Raw genomic sequence first — 22,916 nt, forward strand, 5'->3', positions numbered from 1 at the left:
AAAAATACTTCTTTAACAAATTAATATTTGGTGTGATGATAATAATGTAACCTTCAGAATAATAATAATAATAATAATAATAATAATAATAATAATAATAATAATAAAAGACTCCAGTCGTCTTTATGGAGCCTCTTCGTGAAATCACGCACATGGATGAAATCATATAATTAATTAAATCTTGTAGTGACTCTGTTGCTTCTATGAATAATAACGACGCAGCGTGGAGTCGCCACGCACACACGTGCAAGCTGTAATGCGTGAAAAGTAACCGCTGCTTTTCTTTTTCTTTTTTTTTCTTTTTTTTATGTGTCCCTTTAAGCAGAACATGTTAAAGCTTCAGGGGCCGGGATCGGTGCGCTTATACGGTGACCCGAAAAGGCCCCATACAGCCGATCGCATGAGCACGGCGGAGATCTCCCTAAAACAGCCGTAAAGTCACAAAGTCAAAATAAAACATATGAGGAAGAACTCAAAGAAAAAAAAATAGTTTCATATATAATAAAGTCGGTTTTTAACCCAGAGGCGTTTGCAGGACACCACCCCCTCTTTCTTCCCCTTTTCCCTCCGACCCCCTGTTTAATATAAAATAGATTTGGGAGAAGCGCCATTTTCTCTCCAAACCATGCGCAATGAGACGCGCAAGTATAAGCCCGCTGGAGGAATGCCATGAGATAGAACCGAGAAGGAGAGAGAGAGAGAGAGAGAGAGAGAGAGAGAGAGAGAGAGAGAGGCGTAGAGGGAAGTTAAACACTACCCGGAGAAAGAGAGCAGAGTTAGGAAGGAGAGAGGGGGTAAAAAGCTCCTTAATGCGCAGCAAATGACAGGCAGCAGTAGCACAACACAACACTGTAACCGCACAGTATACAGTAGGAACAAACCAGAGAGAGGACACCGGAAAACAGCAGCGGAGAGCAGCGCAACGAACGGCGGATTTTCTTCCCTTTTCTCTCTCATACCTGTGTCAAGCAGTAAGGGGAGTACATGGTGGAGCCTAGAGATGAAAACTGGAGAGGTTGATCACAAAGTTGGATGGAGGTTCGCTGCGGTGCCGCATTGCAAAGCCGCTGTGGCTGAGTCCAGGCTGTATAACCCCGCCTCGCTCACAGTGAAAGCTCCGCACTAACTTTAGAGGAAAGTTTTTTTTTCTCTCTCCCTCTCTCTGCACCCTCCCTCCCTCGCTCTTTCTCTCTGACTCTACCCCTCTCTGTCCCTTATACCCGCTCATCCATTACCTTCACACAAATCTAACTTTCAACATTAAGGTTTTCCCTCTTTAGCGAAGCTTCTGTCCAGGGCCGGTCCGAGGTTGGATGAGGCCCTGATAATGATTACTATTTTAATGTGGGGTCTGGGGGGCCGGCACAGAAGCGTTTTGGAAACTTAGGGAGACGTGAGCTTTACAGCAACTTTCCAGATGTACTCTGCAGTTTTTATTGTAGGTTTTACATTTTCATGGATATAAATGCACAGCAGGAGAATATTGTGAAGGTTACTAGCCAGGGTTCTCTGTGTAATCAGTCAAACGCATTTCAGGTATAATCTACCATGTAAAAGAAGATCCCCCCTCCCCCCCCCCCTTCTGTACCTATTTGATGTAAAACAATATTTGATCAAGATAAAAATCTGTCTTCCTGAAAACAGAAATCCACAGACAGCTACATCTCGTGAGATCACATAACACAACTGATCGGAGTTCTGTTACAAATATGAATTTCTATCAATTTCTTTTTTTTTTTTTTTTTTTTGGTTTTCCTCTTTATCCATATATTGTTAATCTGAATATCCCCTTGAAGGGTTTTTAGTTCTGTTTACCAAAGGCACCAACTCAGCTCTTGTTTCTGTGGGGACGTCTATGACCCGAACACACACAAAACACAACAAGCAGTTTCTGACTGAATTGCTCTGCATAAAAACTTTGTTGTTTTTCTTTTTAATTTCTTTGTGAAGGGATATTTTTTGTATTATATATACTAATACCTGCTGATTCACTTAATTCTTGCACCTCTTATGATGTCACTGACCCAAATTATGCACACAGGAAAATTATCTTCTTTTCTTCTTCAGTGCACTTTTAAAAACGTTGTTTCTATGTAAAGCCGGCTGGTGAACTCCATACTTCATTACCCAGCTGTTTTGTAGGCATAGGCTTGCTAGTGAATGAATACAGAATTTAATTTTTTTTTTTTTGAATGAGTTACTGACTCTCTGTCCATCTATCTATCAGCTGGACTATGACTAAGTTAATAGCTCTTACTTTTTACGCTGTTTAGCACTTTTTGCCGACTTTCAATCTTTAAAGTTGAGCATTATTTCTTTTCTTTCATCTTAAAATTGTCTTTAAAAGTTCTTTGACTTTATAGTGGCAGATTTGACTTATGGTGATTTTTTTTTTTTTCCTGCTTTCATATCCTTTGCCGTTACAAAGAATGCAGAAGCAAACCCAGCAGTGACCAAAATAGGCACCAAAAAATGTTTTAAATTTACAGCTCAGATTCTGTGGTCTTTTGTCAGCCCATAATCTACTCCAAGAGGCCCCTGTGTTCTGCGTCCAGAATGTGAAGGTTTGCTATATGCTGAATTCAACGTGTGCAGTGCAGAGTGGTTCTGTATGATGCATCGTCTTAAATGAGGAGGTTCTACTTTTCAGTTTACGAGGTGTTGCAGTGTGAAGTTCTGTTCTGCAAGAGGATTCTCTTTTGCCTATCATTTTCAAGGTGAGGAGCTCTTCCTTTGAAGACCATAAAATAGTTTATACGAGATGAGGTATTTACAGAAACACTAACATCACTGGGAACCACCATGAGAAGAAACAAGCAACTTTCGCTTTTGTGTAAAGCTCACTTTCAAATCTCTTGGTTTTCCTTTGTTGGATTTTAAAGCTTTTTCTGCAAAGTTTGTGTAAAACTCATAGTTTTATAGTTGACCACAGAAAACAACATGTAATGGTCAGTTTTTATATTTGTTGTAAACTGTTATTTATTCAAGTTAAACCTCCTGTTGTCCCAAAAAAGCAGACATGCCTCTAGTGACATCACATAAGGCACAAGACAACGTACCAGGCATTTTGACTACCTTGACTTGTACTTTTCCTATTTTTCTTTCCCATTCACAATATAATAATTAAATGTCTTCAAAAGTGCATATAGCAATAACATGTTTAAGACATATTTATATAAACATGGCATATTTTGCCTCTTGTGATGTCACAAGCAAACACAGATGACCTCCAGCAGCTTTTTTCTTCGGTGAGCTTTTTTTTTTTTTTTTTTTTTTTAAATTGTTGTATTTTGCAAATCCCCTAGCGAGAATCAAGACCTCGTTACTTAGTGACTTTATCATTAATGGGCATTTCATAATAAAAACATCTATTATGGTTGGTGTCTTTAACTAACTCTATATTATATTCAAGCATTCGATATACAAATAAAGAGACATAATAACCTGAACTCAGGGAACTTAACCGTTCAAATTGTGAGTCCTATTGTATGGAAGCAAATACACTCTGTTTCTAATCAGGCTTGGCTTTATCCTCGCCCGCTCCCTGCTACTCAGTCTAATCAAACTCATATATGCAGGCAGAGTGCCTGCAATTATACATAAGCCCCTGCTCCATGTGTGTGTGCGTGTGTCTGTGAGTGTGTGTATGCCTAAGTTGGAATACGTTTTCTGCATGTGCATACGTCTGCGAGTGTGTTTAAGTTGTGTAAAAGGGTGCGGTTTCAGGGGCTGAAGTCACCCTACTGCTCTAATGCCAAGATTTTTCGGGGGGATACGAAGCTGTGCAGCTTTACGAGACCTCAGCCTATGTACGATACTTAAGAGACACCACAAAGAAAAGAAAAGAAAAAAAAAGAACGTGTATCAAGTACAGAACACAAGGTACGTGTACACAAGTGCGCAGAGTTCTTACACGGGCACAAATGTCTGTTGGTCAAAGACGTGTTGGCACGAAACGACAGAAAAAGGAGAAGATTGAGAAGGGGAAAAAAAAGAGTAAAATGCAAAATAAATGTGAAAGAAAGTAAAGCATTTGTAGGTGCAGTGTTCCCTTGCCAGAGTCTCTCCTCTTTCCAAACCACACCCCGCCACGGCACAGGCCCAAACCAAAAGCCTTTGTGTGCGCTCCCTCATTTTCCCTCTTTTCTCTCTCCGTCTTCCCCTTTCTGCCTTTTCTCTGTGGTTCTTTTTAGTGAGGTTTTTCTCCCTTTTCTGTTTTCTAATCTTTTGCGTCTTTCTCTAGTTGCCTTATTCCATCGAACAAACCGCCCCTTTCAGCTGTCCAACTTTGCCGGCTGTTTGTGTTGTCATCTTGAGTCTGCCATTAAAGTGTCCGTCCCAGTAACAAATATACTATTGCAACCACTGGCGCTGCAGAACCTCGGTACTCGTGTCTTGGTTTCCAAGACCCTCTCCGGCCTGCGATCAAGCAAGGAGACCTGTCTGTGCATCACCTGGAAAAGCCTCTCTTTGAGCGCGGATCTGGTGTTTTCTGAGCCGTTAAAGAGCACATGAGAAAACCATATGGTCCTGTCTAAAGTTAGCATGTTGTGGTCTGCCGTTGACACGCGGTGCTGCCCATATACTTGATATTTCCCATCGCCTGTGGATAGGCCATTAAATATTGAAAGTGATGTAGCATACTGATGCAGCCATTAGCATGCTAAATGTGCGAGACAGGTGGTTGAGGTCGCCTTTTCTCAAAAGGCAGGAAATATGTGAGTGGAAAATGTGCGTAACTGTGCCCATTTACTTTGCCGTACAGTGTAAATATTGTTTGAGTAAGCTGTTTATATATGTGTTCTGGGAAGGGGGGTCAGTCCAAGTCAAATTTATACAGACATACATGTGCAGCCAGAGAGAAATGGCTCATGGGCCGCGGTGGCTTATAGGAGCGTATGATATCCAGTGTACATCCCAGAGACTGCACGGATCTGTTTCCAATCTGAGCGTGTGCGTGGAGCAATGTGTCACGCCTGCTGCTTTTCATGTGTTTACTGTGTTTAATAGCCGCTCGAACGTTATACTCGGACTGGTTTGGATTACCGTGTTTGCATTCAGCGTGGAGAGAGAGCGAGAGAAAAAACTGTTCAGATTTATTTTGCTAGTCTGATGTCATCACGTCTTAATTTTGGCATTAAGAAAAAAAAAAAAAAAAAAAAAACCCGGCACATGTCAGATTAGAGGACACAGGCCAAGTGAGCGGGTTTCCAGCTGTCACATGTTAACGTGAAAAGCAGTTTTTTTTTTTTTTTACACACGTGTAAAAAAAAAAAAGGGGGGGCTACATGCAGCGCTTGTTGCACAGAGCGTATCCTGCAAAAATAAAAAAGTGATGTTTGAACTAGCTTCAAATGTTGCTTTTCTCTTTATGCTAAAGATTTGCAGTTTGCCTGTCTTTGAGAATTTGAAGTATAAAAGCTTAAATGTAAGTGTGGAGATGAAATTGTTATGGTTCAGTGGAATGTGTGCGGATTTTACAGTAAAACGAAAACGGGAGGAACCTTGAATTTAGTTCCTGAACACATTAGGAGTTTGCCTCCAAAGTCAGAAAAAAAAAGATCTTTCTGGTCTTGTCTAAAACATGTGGTGTAAAAAGCACAGACGAGGTACAAATTACACATGATTGCTTTGTTTTGAACTGAATTGCTCAAAATTAAACGACTAGAGTATAAAGTGTGTGTGTGTGTGTGTGCTTGGTGGAGTGTATACCCTGTATGTGTCCGACACGAGGAAACATTCGGGCATCCCGGGGCCTCTAGTAGGATCGTCGTTCACCAGGTAAGTGTCAGTAGCCTGAAAAACAAACACAGTGAAAACAAAAGTGAGGGAGTTGAAGCATTTCGCGTTCATTGTTCCACCTTTACTTGTTGTTCTTTTCAGGTACAGCAATCATTGTTTAACAGCAGTGCATGAAACGGTATTTATTTGTTTTGGACTTTTCTATATCAGCTCGCAATGCCTTTTTTTTTTTTTTACTGTGGTGAAAAGTACTTGTTATAATCTTTTAAGACTTGCAGTGCTTTCTACTTTTATGGGCACTGCTTGTAAATATTTGTATAAAGCCTTAAAATAATGTCACCCTGGGAAAAAAAAACAGGCACCAGGCAAATATTTATTACTTAATTTAGTTAATTATTTGTTTGTTTTACCCTTAACAATTCAATTAAAGCTTTTTTTTTTCTTTTTTAGCATTATTATTAATTCCTGTGAGTTCAGGAACTTTTAATTACTAATCCACAATGTTTTAATTGCCTGCAATATAAACATGACTGACCCCAGAGGACCATTTCAAACAGCCACTATTCGAAATAGGAAACACAACAGAACATCCCATTTAAGTCAGGCAGACATTTGAATGTCAGAAAAATATCAACTGAACCGATCCGTATCTACAGTCAGAGTAGTGGCTCCATAATTCCTAACAGTTCCAATAAAATTCATTTCAACCGAAGAATTTATTCATTTATATCTTAAAGCTTTAGCTGAGTGTTGACGGAACCTTAATAAGTAAACTGTGACCAAATGTGCGGCAGAATTGCACAGAGACTAATTAGTCCTCAAAATGGGAAAGACAAGAAAATCCAAATAGATCTATATCTACATAGATACATATCTATATATAGATATAGATCTATACCCAATGATACAGATCTATATAAATATATGTAATGCTTTGCAATCAGTGTGGTCAAATCTTTAACGTTCATGTTTTTTTTTTTCTGAAAAAGAAATTCCCTAAAATATGCTTGCCTCATTATAATAATAATGAAGATATAATAGTTATCCTTTCTCCAGAGGCTCTACAGCCCCATAAATCCACAGTCCAAATATCAATGCGTATGCATGCATATGTGTGTAGGTGTGCATTCAGGGAGCTTCATTTGTATTCTAAGACAAGCAGGCAGGCGGAGAGGCAGGGTTCTGGCAGGGTCCGGAGCTGTGAAATAGGCTCTCCTTGCAGTTCTGCTGTTGATTGGATCAACCTATCCCCACTCAACTTCGCCAAAGGGAGCCCAAATCCCACAGCCGCTGCGGCGTTCAATGAAATCCTATTTCATTTCACAACTTTAACGGATAAAAAAGCGTGCACACCCGCTTGTGCCAGCCCAAGACCCCATGCACCATTCATTTACCGAAGGAGAGCAGGGAAGAAACAGTGTATGTGCCTGTATTGAGATACACACAAATATATACTCTTCTGTCCCCCAGACTCCCCCCGCCCCCGCCCACCCAAAATATAATCTCCCATATATGTTTTTTTTTTTTTTTTTTTCACAAACATGTGCTACTTGCTTTGCACACAAACACACAGCAACACTCGCAAGCTCCCACCAGTGCACACGTGCATGCCACTTACGCAGACACACAGACACAAACCCCATAATAAGAGCCAGACGTTGGCAGACCACACAGCCCTGAGTTGTGGTGAAAACAAAGGCTATTCATATCCTTCGCAATGAGAGGTCTGTACAGCTCACTCTCCATCTCCCCCTCTACCCCGTCTTTTTATTACAGATAATCTGCACTCGCAAACCTCCCATTTTTCTGCAATTGTGCGATTTCTAATCATCTTTATTAGTCCATAAACATGTTTCTTTTCTTTTTTTTTTTTGTTTTTTTTGTTTTTGGCCTGCTTTTATTGCGGAGGCCCTCGGCTCCTTGAGGGGGCAACACAGCGCCTATTGTTGAGTCTCACGATGCTGATGGAGCCAGGAACAGCGTGAGAGAGAGAGGCCTGCTGATAAGGCAGCAAAGCATTATGGGAGCAGGCTAGTGGAGTTCTTGAGATGCACGTTTACATGCTAATATACAACAGCGTACTCAAGGACAAAAAGCAAACACCCCAAAGTCTGCCAGGATACACGTGTGTTAATGAAACAATGTATCTGATTGGCTGGTGGTCCCAATAATGGCCTGGTTCCACGGCACCTGTGCAGGGGTCCACACCAGCCTGAGCCTTCTGATAACCAGCAATGCATCAGGTGTGCTGGAGCTTCAGTGATTGGCTGGGAGCAGCCAGAAACAGGGTCAGGTGCACCAGCAGGCCTCCCCTCATTGGTTTGGCTATGCCCAAATAAGCTGCGAGTGGGCAAGAGCTGTTTTCATTGGCCTACCACTGCCTCATTCTGCTGGTGAATGGGAGTCTGGCCTGATGGCATCAGGACAACTGCGAGTGTGCAAGGAAATCTAATGAAATCTGAGAAATTCTTTGCACTGAAGCCCTTCATATATGCAAGTTTTAAAAGAACGGTTCAGCGGTTTAAAGAATAGTTGTTTAAAAAAGGTTATTAATAGCTAATGTCTTACTTGCAGTGCTGTATGTAAAGTTGATGTTTTTGTTTAGTACAATTTCCAAATTAGTGATCCTGGAAGCTGGAGCTGACGAACAGAGAGGTCAAGACCAAAGTGGACTTCCACGTCTTAAGACAACAATCTCAACAGAATAATATTTTTATTTAGCACAAATCAAACATGGTAGTTTATCTGAATGCTATTATATCCATTGTTATGTTTTGACTGAATCGCCTTATAGCCACAGAAGCCAATGATTGTCAGCACAAGAAATGGAGATAGATGAAATATTAACACTAATGATCTTCAAGTATGAAAATGATTGCAAACAGTGGAACATGTAAAGTGGAACATAGTGGTAAAAAGTGCAAAAATTGAAAAAATAAACAAAAAAAAAATCTTTTTTTTCAATTAGTTTTATTTCCTTTGGCTGAAAATATTTTACATGTTCCTTTCACACAGGAAGGTCGGTGGTGCGCCAACTCCAACCTCCAAATAAAATGTGCATAAATTAGTTTTTGTATGACCTGCTGTGAGATTTTTTTGAGGCTCATGTTTTTTTTTTAGGATGGTTTTGGTTCTTCTCTGATAAGCTGCTAGAGCCAGCATCTTCCACCAAAAAGTCTATTTTTGATTTATACTAAATGGAGAAGCCAAGAAAGTTATCTGCTACAGACGGTGACTCACCTTGTATCACCATTTCTGTGTAAATCAATCATTGACTTTGGTGTAACTAATAGACCTGAACAATTTAAAGGTTTCTCGAGCATCTTTTGCATAAACAGCTATTAAATATTTAAGGTACGACTGTATTAGGAGGATAGATGTTTGTTTTAGTCTTCTTAGCCTCTCTCAGACAAAGCTTTTAGCTAAATAATCATTACTTACAAGATAAACTCTCAGTAGTGTTTCACTCAGGAAGATGTTTGGTGCTACAATGCCTCCAACCTTCGTTTCACATTTAAATAAACAATGGCTTGTCTGTAAATCTCTATGATTTTCCCATGTTTTTCGGCAGAAAACACACTGTACATCAATGGGACGTGTCAGGTTAAATCAAAGAAATAAAACCATGTGCAACTGTGACTACAGTTTAAAGGTTATCAAAAGAACATTTGAACAAACTATTGTGAGGTTTTGAGCAAGAGGAGTTTTAAAATGGTAGAAATCTATTTTTAGTCAATGCTCGGAGTTGTCAACTGCAAGTAAGATATTAACTCCTTATAATCTTTTAACAGAATCTCACAACAAATATCATGAGCTATCCATTTAACCAGAGTTCACAAGCATCAAGACAAAAAAGTCAAAAAGAAAGAAAGAAAAAAAAAAAAAAACAGGTCAATCTGACTTGCAGATCATTTGCTCTCATTTTATATTAACCAACTGACAAAGAGCAGTTTACATGCCCTCTTTATGTCATCAGCCAAAGAAACAGGTGCTGATGAACCTCAATCCCATTGTGCAAGAGCGAATAACACGGAGCTAATGAATAGACTAAGCTCTGTACCTGCCACTGGGGAGGCCAGAACATACTGCCGCCCCTTTGTAGTAAACCCCTCAAAAAAAAAAAACAACAACAACAAAAAAAAACTCCAGGGCCCCAAACATTCATTCTCTCTCTCTCCTGCAGCAGTGTATGAATTATATATTGTACTGTATATATAGAGCATATGCCCAGCCCATATGGCCAGCCCAGAGCGAAAAAATCTCAAAGCCCTCCTTAATTAACATTTTAGAGGGAAGATTCGGAGGCGGGAGATTGAGTCAGTGACCTATTTGGAGTCCATCATCGCCCAATGCAAATGTGCTAATTGAGACAGATTTTCCTACTTCGCAAATATGTGGCGTAGAGAGGATGCTTTGGAGGATTTCATGTTTTTTTTTTGTTTTTTTTTGTAGTTGTTTTATTCCTGTGAACCATCTGATCTAAGGTAGGGGTATAAGATGTGTTTCTAGCTGTATTTTCTCCTGACAAAAGAAGACACTTCTCTTTCACTTTCTCCCCCTCCATCTCACTAAGTCCTTCTTGGCCCGCTCTCTATCCGTCTTCTCTCTCTCTCTCTCTCTCTCTCTCTCTCTCTGTCTTGGTGGATGTGTTGACGACCATATGGCCAAATTCTTTGGAGGTGAGATCTCCGAAACCTGCTCAGACTCTCGCATCTATGTACACGCACACATACACTCCCACACACACACACACACACACACACGCACACGCACACACACACACATGCACACACACACACGCACACACACACACACACACATGCACACACACCTCCACAGAGCTTTGTGTAGGGAAACCTCTCATGGTGAATTTTGTTCTCAGATGGCTCCATTTTAAAGAACATGAATGGCAACATATCAATGATCCTGTGTTTGCATCTCAGAAACTTGCAGTACTCCTACACCTCGTCCCAGACTGTACCTCTGCTATCATCATCTGCAGCTTCTGTCAGCACATCTTTTTAAAATCCAAAATTATTACCATCCCTTTTTACCTCAGTAAACGTTTTCACTGTCAAGATGTGGTCGCTGACGTTACCACTGCCAAATTGAGGACGCAAGATGAAAATTGGGGGTGATGAGGGGGGAGAAAAAGAGCGAGAGAGAGCGAACGCACGCGCGAGAGAGAGAGAGATGGTCCAGCCAACCTGTGTGAGATGGCAGCCACTTCAAAGACTCCAGGCCGCACCGGCGATCTGTTCCACAGTGTCTGAGCACTGTATGAAAGGCAGAAATGGCCGCCGTGTGAGTCCTTGCCAAAGCTACCTCAGGGAGAAATGTTGGAAAAATAAAATTTTTCACACAACTATCCTCTGGGAATGGGGAGACTTGATGAAATGGGAAAACAATAGCAGACATAACATACAAAAAAAAAAAGAAGTAAGAATAGAAAGATGGCTGAGCAGAGTGGTGGCTAATTATTTCACTCTTCTTTTCAGTCCTGATAATTTAGCTCGACCAAATGTAGCGCCAAGATGAAGAGTTTAAGATTGCATGAGGCTAAACTCTTGCGTTGTGCTCAATGTGCTTGTGGAAAAAAAATAGTAGCAGGCTGTTAGGGTTCTTTCATGAACGCCACCCTAAACTGCCTTCTCCTCCTGAGCTTGTATGTACATACAATAATAGAACAAACTTGATTTCCCCAATAGTGGACCAGTTTGCATAAGTTATCTTTTGGAAGATCTTAGCAATTCTGAGTTCAGGTCGGGTTATTAGTGCCAGTTTATAAAAAAAAAATGTCATCTTAGGTCACTTTGTATAACAGGTTCAATTCATACAAATACGTATATTCAGATCAGCTTAATTATATAAATTGATTGAAATTTAATTATATCCTGAGCAAGTAGAATGGAGAGGACTGACTCGTGTTTGCAGCTTAAGATGCTCAACTATCTGCTGCAGGTTTTCTTAAATAAATGTAATCAAATCGGTAACTTTTGAACTAATTACAGTTATTAATTACATTAATTGTAATTAGTTATAATGACAATTTTAGGGTTCAATAGTTCAGCTTGCTAACAAGTTTGACTTCAGCGTCAGAGCTGCTGCTAGATCATATTCAAAGCCGGATACAAATGTTGTCTGATGCTTTTCTCCAGAGGATCTGGACTCTCAACTATTGAGAAGGATAACTTACTTACTGTTGAAGTTGTCAGTTTTACCCATTCACTAATATTTGGCTGTGACATATGTAATGCGCCAGTTTGATGCTATGAAGCTTACCAAAAATTACGCTGTAAACAACCAACCCCCCCATTATGAAGAGAGAAGTGATGAGCTGAACAAGATGGCTGTTAATGCTATTTTTTGGGGGGGGCAGGGGGAGGCAACACTGACTGAACGGCTTTGTTCACTTCCTCGGCTGCCAATGCTAAAACTACAGGCAGGCTACAATTCTAAAACAGTGCAGAAAATCACCATCGTTGTTCACAACCCCTCCTTCTGTTTGCCAATTGGCCTGGTTGAAATTCTACTGGAGAAATCTAGCTTAATGGCAGAAATCCCATGCGGAGCATTGAAGAGAGATGAGCATCAAGCAGAATTGTGTAGAAAAGCGATGACAAGGCTAGTTAAATAATCCAATATGCCAAAAAAAAAAAAACTGGAAAAAGAGATGGATGGAGCTGAAAAACTACTTAAGAAAAAAAAAAAAAAAAGTTAGTGCATGGTGCAGACAAATGCACCAAATTAACAACTACTTTGGATGCTGGCGGTCAGTGATGTCACAGGATCAAGCAGGCTGACTACAGCAGGGTAGTCGTGCAAGCTGGGACTTTTTTGTCCCATCCCAGACTTAGCATGTTTTCGTTTTTGGATGTGTTCAGGGCACACGTTAAAGGTGGCCAACCAGAACTGTTACACCATATGTGCATAAATAATTAATCTGCTTGATCAATTACAAACATTCCATACTGGTTTGATTGCAAAAGAAAACACACCGAGTCTGTGTCCAAAATTAAAAAAAGTAGTATCTCAATATGCAGACTATTCATCCAGCTGTCCTGTACTGTTTCTATTTTTTACCACCTAAAAAAAATACAAATAAAGTAAATAATTCACTTCCTGTGTGGTTAGCATTTTGCTTCAGTTTATTTTGTATATGTGTTCTAAAACTATGAATTCTTTGCAAAAGTGCTACAGTTAATCATTGTTGCTGTTAAGTAGCAGACACTGACAGCATCAGCTTTGTTTGTGGAGTTGTTAAAGAGGGACAGGATGATGTCAGTCGGAATAGAAGTGAGGAAGAGATGGATGCAGAGGGACAGGAGAAGGACAGTAAAATAGGATCCAGATGAGAGTGGAATAGGAACCACTAAAAAATGTCCCAGGTTCAGGTGCATTGTGCCGGATTGGGCTGGCATTAAAGCTTTCTTTAAAATTATATTAATCTTTTAAGTTTAAAGCATTGTGGTCCAAACTCTGGCATATAGTGTTGCAGCTAAACTAGCTAAGGCTTGAATTCTTGCTTCAACACACAAATTGTCTCAACCACAAGTCTCATGGCAGTTGTTATTTTTTACAGCATCTAACTGCCAGAGATAGAAAAATACAATAAGTAAGGAGCAGTATCTCCACAATCTATTTCGCAACAATATCTTATTATATGGAGAAACGAGATGCAAAACTCAATCCTCAGACTCTATATACAAAGTCAAAATATTTACTCATTTAAACGAGAAAGGTCTTAACAGTGAAGCGGAAACACCTGAAGGGATTTTTGAACATCACCTAGAAGAAACAAAATGAGAAGATGAGAAGTCAGGGGGAGCTTTATGCTTTACTAAGAAATTGTAGTCTCTCAGAAGAATGTGTTTATATATTTTGTTATACTAAGAAAGTTTTGTGTTTTAACAGCGCTGCTCCTGAATTTATTCCTGGCTTTGGCAGCTAAATGCTTCTGTAATTTTACAATACATAGTCACTTTCTGACTGAACCAACTTTGGTTAAGTTATAGTCAAAAGGTTTAGGTTTGTAACTAAAAGGAAAGTAGTTAATTTAATTGGAATTTAACCATTTTTAAACATTGCATTGAAAACTAACGCAGTTAATTGAAATGTAAAAATGTTCAGTATCTAAAACTCTCCAAAATTGCTTTGTGTAATATGTACTTATCTTTATCTAAGATTGTCCTGATGAACAAAACGCATTAAGAGTGCTCTGTTTGTGACTTCACAAAGAGCTTAAAGAGAATTTTAAACTGGGTCTTAAACAATCTTTGTTCATGTTAAATAATCATGTTCAAGTTTGATCAGTTAAGATCAAATGCAGCCTGTGAAATATCCCATTACTTTGGGGACGACAGGAAGTCACAAATCAGATGCAAAAATCAGCTGCAGCTGTTGTATCCCAGCTGTAAAATATGACCACATTTTCTTACTCATTCACTGCTTTGACTGACTGATACCTTTTATGAGGAGGACACATCACATACTGCCCCAGTTAGATTGGCACCCTGGGTGATGAGCCACATAACCCATTTAAAAAAAAACACAACTGGAAAGAGGTGCAATGTGTATTTTGGGAAGCGTACATGTGGGACACCGGCATATAAAAAAACCACACAAAGCACGAGGTACAGTGAAGCTGTTTATGTGACAACACTAACATTAGCCGTCCCAACCTCATTGAAAAAAGCCACTCACCCAAACGGCTCCAGAGAAACAAGAGGAGATACTCACACTGTGACACACTCCAATACTCACTTGTCCTGGCAGCTTGCCTGCCAACTACTGATCTCACTAGACAGGATAGGCTCTGAACTGTGGCTTGTTGATAATACAGCACCAATTGTAACTCTGATCTACCAGGGCAGCGACGTTCCTCTGCTGTACTGTTTGCACCATGCACCTTCTCCGCGGATTATGTTACCAGATGCCATGGACACCGCTTTTCCTGCATGGATCCTAATCCAATCTTTTTTTCTTTTTTTTCCCCTCTCTCTTAATAGCCAAACCACACTCAGTAAAGAGCTGCACTGCCTTAGTGCATTTAACAATGAGGTTTTGGTTGGTACAATCATCCTTTTGTTTCCCCACAAGGAGTGATCCGTGGAGGGATTTTCTTGTGGTTATGGTTTTAATGCAGCAGAGTTTACCACAACCATCAGGCCGTGTAGATTTGTGTTACATCATGATGCAAACACACTGAATTTAGCAGCGGGTTGAGGTGACTTCAAAAGTTTCACTCTTCACCACCTCAACTCGATTAATGCTCTGAAGATCTTTGTAATAACACAAGAAGATTCACACCCGTCTCCCTGCTTGGCACCATTTACTTTCTTTGGTTTTCTCCTTGACTGACAGGTTGAGCCGTTGGCAGGTTCTCTCTACAACAACCGCAACGTAACCAACTGTGAAATTATAGGCCAACAATCAAAACAGAACCAGGCTTATCATATCAGTGCCAGTTATCAACCATTGTCTACCAGGTCACTTGCGTTGGAGAAATGGCTGGACAGCTGACGTTAAAACGACGCATACCATTTGATATTTGGAGGCCGTGTCTGTGTTGATGTGCTGCTGTGATTAGGGGCTCCTATTGGTGCTAATACACTTTTATTTAATTTTTTGTTTTACCTTTTTTTTTGCATGTGATGTCATAAAGTTGTTAATAAACACTGACTCGCACAAATAAGCATAGATATAAAGAGCTGAGAGAGACTCAAATTGCTGTATTATGCCAATGACCATTGTAAAGCTATGCAAATATTGAAAAGATTGAATGTAATTTAAGGCATGAATTGTGCATACACTTTAACATGATGATTTTGAAAATTATGATTATGACTGTTATTATTATTATGTTGTATAGCTTTCTTTTTGGATATTTAATGTAATGCTGACCATTTATTTATTTATTTATTTATTTATTTATTTATTTATTTATTTATTTACCTAATATGAAAAAGAGATAGCATAATATTTGCACTTTTTGTAGAAAATGTAAATAGCTACATTCTAACTTTTTCAAATATTACCTCAGTCTTCCTGACAAAAACCTGGACAGGCCACTTTAGGAATACATCTATAAAGTATTGAGTAATGTCTTTGTTTTAACCAGTATTTATCCCAGTAATGCTGTGCATTTTTTTTTGCACAAAATAATAATAATTAAAAAAAAAACTAACTTTGCCAAATCCATGTTGTAATATTTAATATTTCAAATAGGATGGAAGCTCCAATAAATAAAGAAGTGTGAAGTACATTTCCCTGATGGAATCTCTTGAGCTGTTCTTAATGCAAAAGCTTGATTCGGCTTGGATGGTGAAGGAAAAAAAAAACATGGGCAATAAAAGCAATCTGGTATTTTGCAGCTTCTAGTACAGCCATTTTATAAGACGATTTTTATTATTACTAGTATGGGATTTATCCGTTTAAATGCTGCAGGATTTAGGGAGATAATTCTCTTTTTCAAATCATCCGATTTTCAGATCAATGTTAAAGACTCGGGAATTGCCGCGAATCATATTCTCTTTGTGCGACCCTCACTTGACGGTCCTTCAGCGGCATCTCACCTCCACACACCCCCTTCGGTCAACTCGATGAAGTGTGATCAGGAACGGAGTTAAAGCGGCGCACGAATGAAAGCAGGGAAGAGGCGCAGTGTAAAGGCGCTAATGGAGAAGACTGCGGAAATAGGGCATGTTAATTATAATATTAAATGAGATTTTGTGTCAAGTGTTGTACGTGGTGGTCAGCTCTGCTTATTCTTTAATTTCTGTTTCATTCTGACTGATAGGAGGAGAGCAAGAAAGGGCAGCTTCGGTGCATTAAAGCAACGGAATTTACATTTTAAAGCTCCCTGGTAGACTCTTCTGAAACGCCAAAATTAATTTATATATTAAAGCTCACTCGTAGTGTGTTTTTTTTTCTATTTGTTTTGTTACTTTATTGAGATTTCATCAAGACAAAAAAAATAAATAAATAAAAAAATCTACTTTCCACAAACCAAGCTCAGACATGCTTATGCCTCTGGTGACATCACAAATAGCATAAAGCAACTGATGATATTTATTTTAAGAACACCTATCGCTGTTTTTGTCCTCCTTTGAACTAAATTTTTAATCAAGATCATTGCTGAAAGGTGTTCAATCTACTGATGGCACTCGTTTGTCTTGATTCTTGTGCCTCTTGTGATGTCATCAATATAAACACACGCAAAGCAGAAATATACTTTTTAGCACGCCTTTTAAAAACATATCCAGAGGAAAGCCGTACTTTATTACCATGCTGTGTTTTTATTTTTAGAGGAAATTTGCAAGTAAAAAAAAAAAAAGAAAGAAAAAAAAGAAAGAAAGAAAACATAGCCAAAGAAAAGCTTTAAAACATTGAATATGTTATAGACACTATTAGTTGAAATTGAAACGTAAGCTAAATTAGGACACTAAAGTGAGTTTTATTTTTGTAAATTTAAAAGGCACGGTCGTATTTTTGTAAGGACGCAAACTGCAGGTGACAGCATTAATGTTAAAAATTGATAAGAAATTTGTTAAATAAACGTGAACTCCGCTGATTTGTATTCACTAACACACACTCAAAAACACAAACCACACACACTCTCTCACACACACACACACACACACACACGCACACACACACACAGGTGCGCCGCAGCTACAGTCATAATAACACACTGAGGAAAGTTCTGATCTTTCACCATAATGAAATTCAGCTCTGCTCAATCAAACAGAATCCCTGTTTTGTTTACATCCAGCCTTCCATACTTCACCCTATAGAGCCAAACAGAAAGGAACTATTGAGTTTCCACAGCACGTACCATTATAGCGCGGGGAGTTCTGCCAACCCTCTCAATGCCCCATTTTCCTTTAAAAGTTCAGCGTCCAAAAAAAAAAAAAAAAAAAGTGAGGGAGAGAGAGCTGAGGGAGGACGACTTCTTCTCTCTTCACTGTTGCCGGAAGCAAAACAAAAAACGGACCTTTAAACAAGTCGGCTTTAGGCCCAGAAAAAGAAAAAAAAAAAAAAGTGGGTCCACTCTGCAGAAGACTGGTTGAAGAGAGGACAGCAGCAGCTCCGGACCTCCCTCCGTCCTATCGCTGTTTGGTGTCAGATGCACCCATGTCCTGCACGAGGAAGTCGGGGAGACGTGCGCGTCAAAGTCCCGATGAACTTGTCCAGATTGGAAGACGCTTAGACAAAAAACATATCCCGAAATGATCTTAATATTACGATCAATTTACTGGACAGGAGGGGTGACACAAAGTAAGTTTCTCTTCTCTTATGCTTTCATTAAAGAGTCTTTGCAGTCGAGCAGCTTCTGCGTCCAAAACTCGTCCAAAAAGCAGCGCGCCCGATCGCTTTTACCGTCGTATATCTCTCTCTTTCGCTCGCTCTCTCTCTCCCCCTCTCTCTCTCTCTCTCTCTCTCTCTTGATCCACACTCACTCACACACATATATACACACACACACACCCGCACACGCGAGAATATAGATACACACAAACTGAGGAGGGTGGTTGGGGGGGACACCCTCACCGCCTCCTCCTTCTTGAAGCTGACGAGATGAAAGCGCGTGCAGCGTCGCGTTGCGCCGGTAGCGGAACGCTGGCAGAGCAGCGACACGTCGGTCGGTCGGTCGGGTCCCGGACTGCGGCGGAGATAACGTGCTGGGAAAGGGAAGCGCTCCGACCGAACGGCTCACCTCACCGGCGTGCACAATCAGAATCTCACACGGTGGTTGTGTGGATGAGTTGGTTCACAGTGAGCCACCTCGAACCGGGGAATTATTGGGTGAATTATTAATAAAGCGAGCGGTGCGCAGGCTGTCGCGGTGAGAGCGCAGCGACCACGGGGGAGCAGCTGGGGCTTTAGGAGCATTAGGAGCACCAGGGGCTAAAATCACGGACTGCAGGAGGGGAAGGGGGCGGGAGGGTGGAGGGGATTATTACAGGCTGCACTGGCTCCGGCACATTCCGTCAACACACTTTACTTATCCTGGTCCAACTTAGAGCTGAGCTCAAGCAAAAAGAGGGAAAATATGATCAGAACAAGAAGACTCCTCTAATACGCATTTCTTTTTTTTTTTATCGTGGTGTTGGGGGAGCAAAGGGGAGGAGTATCCGCGCAGCTCATCAGGTCAAAGACATTCTGATGGGTTGTTAATCAGACTTCTGATTGGGTAATGCTAAGCTGGGGTTTAAGAAGTTTTAGCTCCCTGACACAGATCTGTGCAAGGAACGTCACCAAGAGATTACACGAGTGCAGAGATCAGCTTGGAAGATTTGATTTTTTGGGGAAATAAGTTCACAGAAACGTAAACACACGAGCAAGCCGCAGAAAAAGAAGCAGAAGACGCACTACAGTTGTGGAAATACGTGTATAAGCTATTATTTCTAATAAGAATTTTGTCAGATTATTATTTAAAAACAAATTTTTTTAATGCAGAAAAAAAATGGAGGCTTTGCTTCAAACAAAAATCGTGACCCCTGAAGGGCCCCATGCAAGGACAGACTTCTGTCAAAGAGACATGGAGCTGTCTCAGCATGGGGCCCTTTGTCAAACAGTAAAAATAAATAAATAAATAAATAAATTAAATATTTTGATCTGATAAAACATAAACAACAACTGGACTGAACTGAATACACAAAGCTTTCTATTTGCAAGGATATTTATTTCAGGCTCTTCAAAATTTAGAAGGTCCTACTTCACACATGAAATAAACATTTGCGTGACTAATGCGGCACCTGCATATTTATTTATTTTTGCTTGTCCGCGTTCATGTGTGTTCATTTGTGTGTGCGTGTCGTCATCATGCCCTGTAAACCAGACGTCTGATGACATTCCTGCAACATGGCGAATTATTAATAATTAAGCGTTGACCCCCCTAACACATTTGGCCCCATGAATTAGTCATCTGTAACTAGGTTTGTTTTGTATTTTAGCCTCGTTTTTTTTTTCTTCAGATTTACAGGAAAAACAAATGTGTCTGGGTGAATAACGTGTGTGTATGCCTGTGTGTTTTTGCTACAAATACACTTTTTTTTTTCTTTAGAAAAATAGACTTTATATAACATATACATTCAACAATGGAAGGTTGTTGCTTGGGTTCACCGGATTATCTTCAAAACTGTCAATTGATGTAAAATCAGAACAGCAGACTAAATTTACAAATGTTTAACTTTCCTTTTACTATCCAAGATACAATTAAAACAAGCATTGAATTGATGATAAATACAATTACCGGAAACTAAACATTAACAACAATGTGAAAATTGGAACAGGTTGTCTTTCCTTAAAATGATATTTAGTGAGACAGCTTATAGGTCAAACATTTCACGAGACGTTAAAGTAACAAAGAAAACATCTATCAAATAAATAAATAAATAAATAAATAAATAAATAAATAAAATCAAAAGTTGTTAAAACAGGTCAGATGATGGTAAATCAATTAAATAAATTAGAAATGTTCTAAAATAATAATCATCACAATAAAAGTTGACTACAAAACGCTGATTAGAAATTTACTAAAGCAGTAAAGAAAATGCATTCAAACAACCACAATGTCACTAACAACAACAACAACAACAACAATAATAATAATAAGAAAATATTAATTAAAAAAAACTTATTTAACATATTTTTAGATTTTTTCTTCGTCTTTTTAAAATAATTGTATTTACATTTTAATTGCTTACTTTTGCATGCTTTTCGTCGTCTTCTTTTCATTTTACAGATGCTGTTGGATATTAAACTCAGGCATGCCCGCGATGGCCTGTTTGTAAAAATGATCAGTTTACTGGAAAACTCCCAAAATGGGCCTCTAAAACCCTCCAAATAATCCCCTCAACACGATGTTTTTTTTTTCCTTCACTCGTAATTAAAGCGCAAACTGCAGCGCGCAGTCAGCACACCGAAGAGCGCCTTGACCAACTGTAGAGCCAACTTTTGCAAAAGGCCCTGACTGCAAGGTTTCAGAGAATAAGATCATTAAGGAAATTCAATAAGGTGAGGAAAGTGGTGCCTATGGAACGAAAAAAAAAGCTTAGTTGCTTTTAATCATCAAACAAACAAACAAACAAACAAACAAACAAAAAAAACGCAACTTCATTGGGGTGGGAGAAGAAATCAATACGATTTCCAAATCTTTTGTAGTTTTGTAATTAACAATTTATATATATTTTACAAAAAAAAAAAAATAAATTTAATCTAAAATGCAAACCTGTTCGTACGCAAAAGGAAATTTTTGGCATAACTCATTTAAAGATCTTTTTATTTTTTATGGATGCTTAAGGAGTTTTAACTGAAAGGCCTTCACAACTAATATGATGCAAAAATCAAGTGGCTGAATCGACAAATGAAACGCCACAGCGGTCTTTACTGAAAATATACGAAATACAGTTGTTTTCCATTTATTTTTTTTCGCGCAAGCAGTAAATATTTATTTATTTTTTATGCATTACCACAACTTAAACAACGATTTCATCTTGAGTCATCGTGTATTTGTACAAGCTGACCTCGTTTCAACGTCTCCATCGCGTCTCTTGCAGTGCAAGCAAGAGCGAAGTTTGCGGATCTGGATTAAAAACCAAACGTGTATAAATCAAAATCTAAGTAAGGTGGGAATTAAAAAAGCAAAAACAAAACAAAAACAACAAAAACTCCAAACATAAGCATTTATCAACGCTACTTAAATCAATAAAAAAGAGAGAGAAAGAGCGCACACAGTAAGACTTAGGCATTTCTTTTTTTATTTTCTTGGAAGAACACTATAGCTTAAAAAAAAAAAAAACACCATTTGATGCTGGCTAGATCCAAAAGTCACAAAACAAACTGCGGGGCATCCGTTGGCAGGCAGCAGCGTCCTAATCACGCAACTTGTAAGCGTCAATTAGGCTGAGCTTTGGGGGTTAATGAAAGCCCTGAGCAGTGCGCCTGTATGTAGCCGCAGCCCCCTTTAAACTGCAGACCACAATGCCTCTGGTAGCACGCTGCTTTAAGAGCCAGCATCATGTGGGCAATAAGTTCCCCCCCACCAAAGAAAAACCTCAGAATGAGCAGAGAGGCGCTCGGGCAACACAGGAGCACTTTCTCCTGATGCCAACATGCTGGTCTGTAAAGCTAGAAATAATTACACGCTGTACTCCAAGAAAACAACTTCTAGATCCCACGCAGGAAAAATAACTGCAAGACTTGGTGAGGCTGATTATTTCTAATTAATTAAACTGAAAACAGGTCAGGGAATGGCACTGACGTCCTATCAAATATGTGTGTAACACATTTAAACTAAATTTTTAACTGCACACAGAGCGCTCTGTGTAAGATTGAGGTATAAAATAGGAATGTGTAAAAAAAAAAAAAAAGATAAATAAAAATATTAAAATGTGATGCATCAATAAATCACCACAATGAAAGCCCCCACAAAATGGGGAGAAATAGTGATAATTTATTCCTTAAATTCAATTTAAAGACACAATATGGAGTTTTATGATAAAGAGAAGTCAACAGGTGCACAGAGTTGTGTGTGTGTGCATTACAAATACAAAACGTTTGATAAGTCGATAATAACCATCAATAAAGAATATGTCATTTTGTGTCTACAGAAAGGAACCCAATTTTTTGCATTAGTCATTTTTCCTCTGCCTTAAAATGTTTCTCTCTTTCAAAGGAAGATGCAACAAAAGCATAAATAAAGGCCAAAACAATGAACAAAGTGTCCCGACAATATGAAACAAAAAGGCCACCTCTTAATGAAAATGTGAAAATACATCAATCAAATTCAAAAAAAGGAAATGATCAGATTTCATTTTCCTTTTTTCTTTTTTTTTGGATTGTAATTTCACAAATACTTTAAACAGTATGACGACTGAAAATCAGTGAAAGAAAAAGGGGACAATAAGAATAGAGTTTATTTTCTGTAAGACTTCTCAGCTGTAGGCCTCAGCTACCCTGCTGCAGAGAGGCAGACAGAAAACAACAATCCTCCACATCATCCATCAGACTCTGTCGTCCCAATATATATTTTTTTCTCTCTCTCTCTGCAATCTTCATTCCTCACTGAAACAGATAGCACTGGGAATGCCGCACATCCCTGCGAAAAGTGCAACACAGGCACTGGAAAGCAAAGGAGATGAACAAGTAGAAGAAAAAAACAGAAGAAG

General features: G+C 39.2%; 1 protein-coding gene across 12 annotated transcripts in view; it reads right to left on the minus strand.

Annotated features, from left to right (window-relative positions):
* LOC103137734 (nuclear factor 1 X-type) overlaps nucleotides 1-18,201 on the minus strand; it is a 122,118-nt gene extending 103,917 nt beyond the window's left edge. For 2 of the 12 annotated variants that reach the window (XM_016671280.1, XM_016671281.1), the window contains exons 1-2: nucleotides 17,579-18,197; nucleotides 5,713-5,796 (exon numbers count right to left, since the gene is read on the minus strand). In XM_016671280.1, coding sequence (XP_016526766.1) covers nucleotides 5,713-5,796; nucleotides 17,579-17,581 — 87 coding nt within the window. In that variant the 5' untranslated portion in view covers nucleotides 17,582-18,197. Of the gene's footprint in view, nucleotides 1-959; nucleotides 1,517-5,712; nucleotides 5,797-17,578 lie in introns of those variants that run through there. The other 10 variants (XM_016671286.1, XM_016671284.1, XM_016671283.1 and 7 more) reach the window with 9 other exon arrangements.
* Between the last annotated feature and the right edge of the window lie 4,715 nt (nucleotides 18,202-22,916).

This window comes from Poecilia formosa, unplaced genomic scaffold (assembly GCF_000485575.1).
Source record: "Poecilia formosa unplaced genomic scaffold, Poecilia_formosa-5.1.2 Scaffold43, whole genome shotgun sequence".
NCBI lineage: Eukaryota > Metazoa > Chordata > Actinopteri > Cyprinodontiformes > Poeciliidae > Poecilia > Poecilia formosa.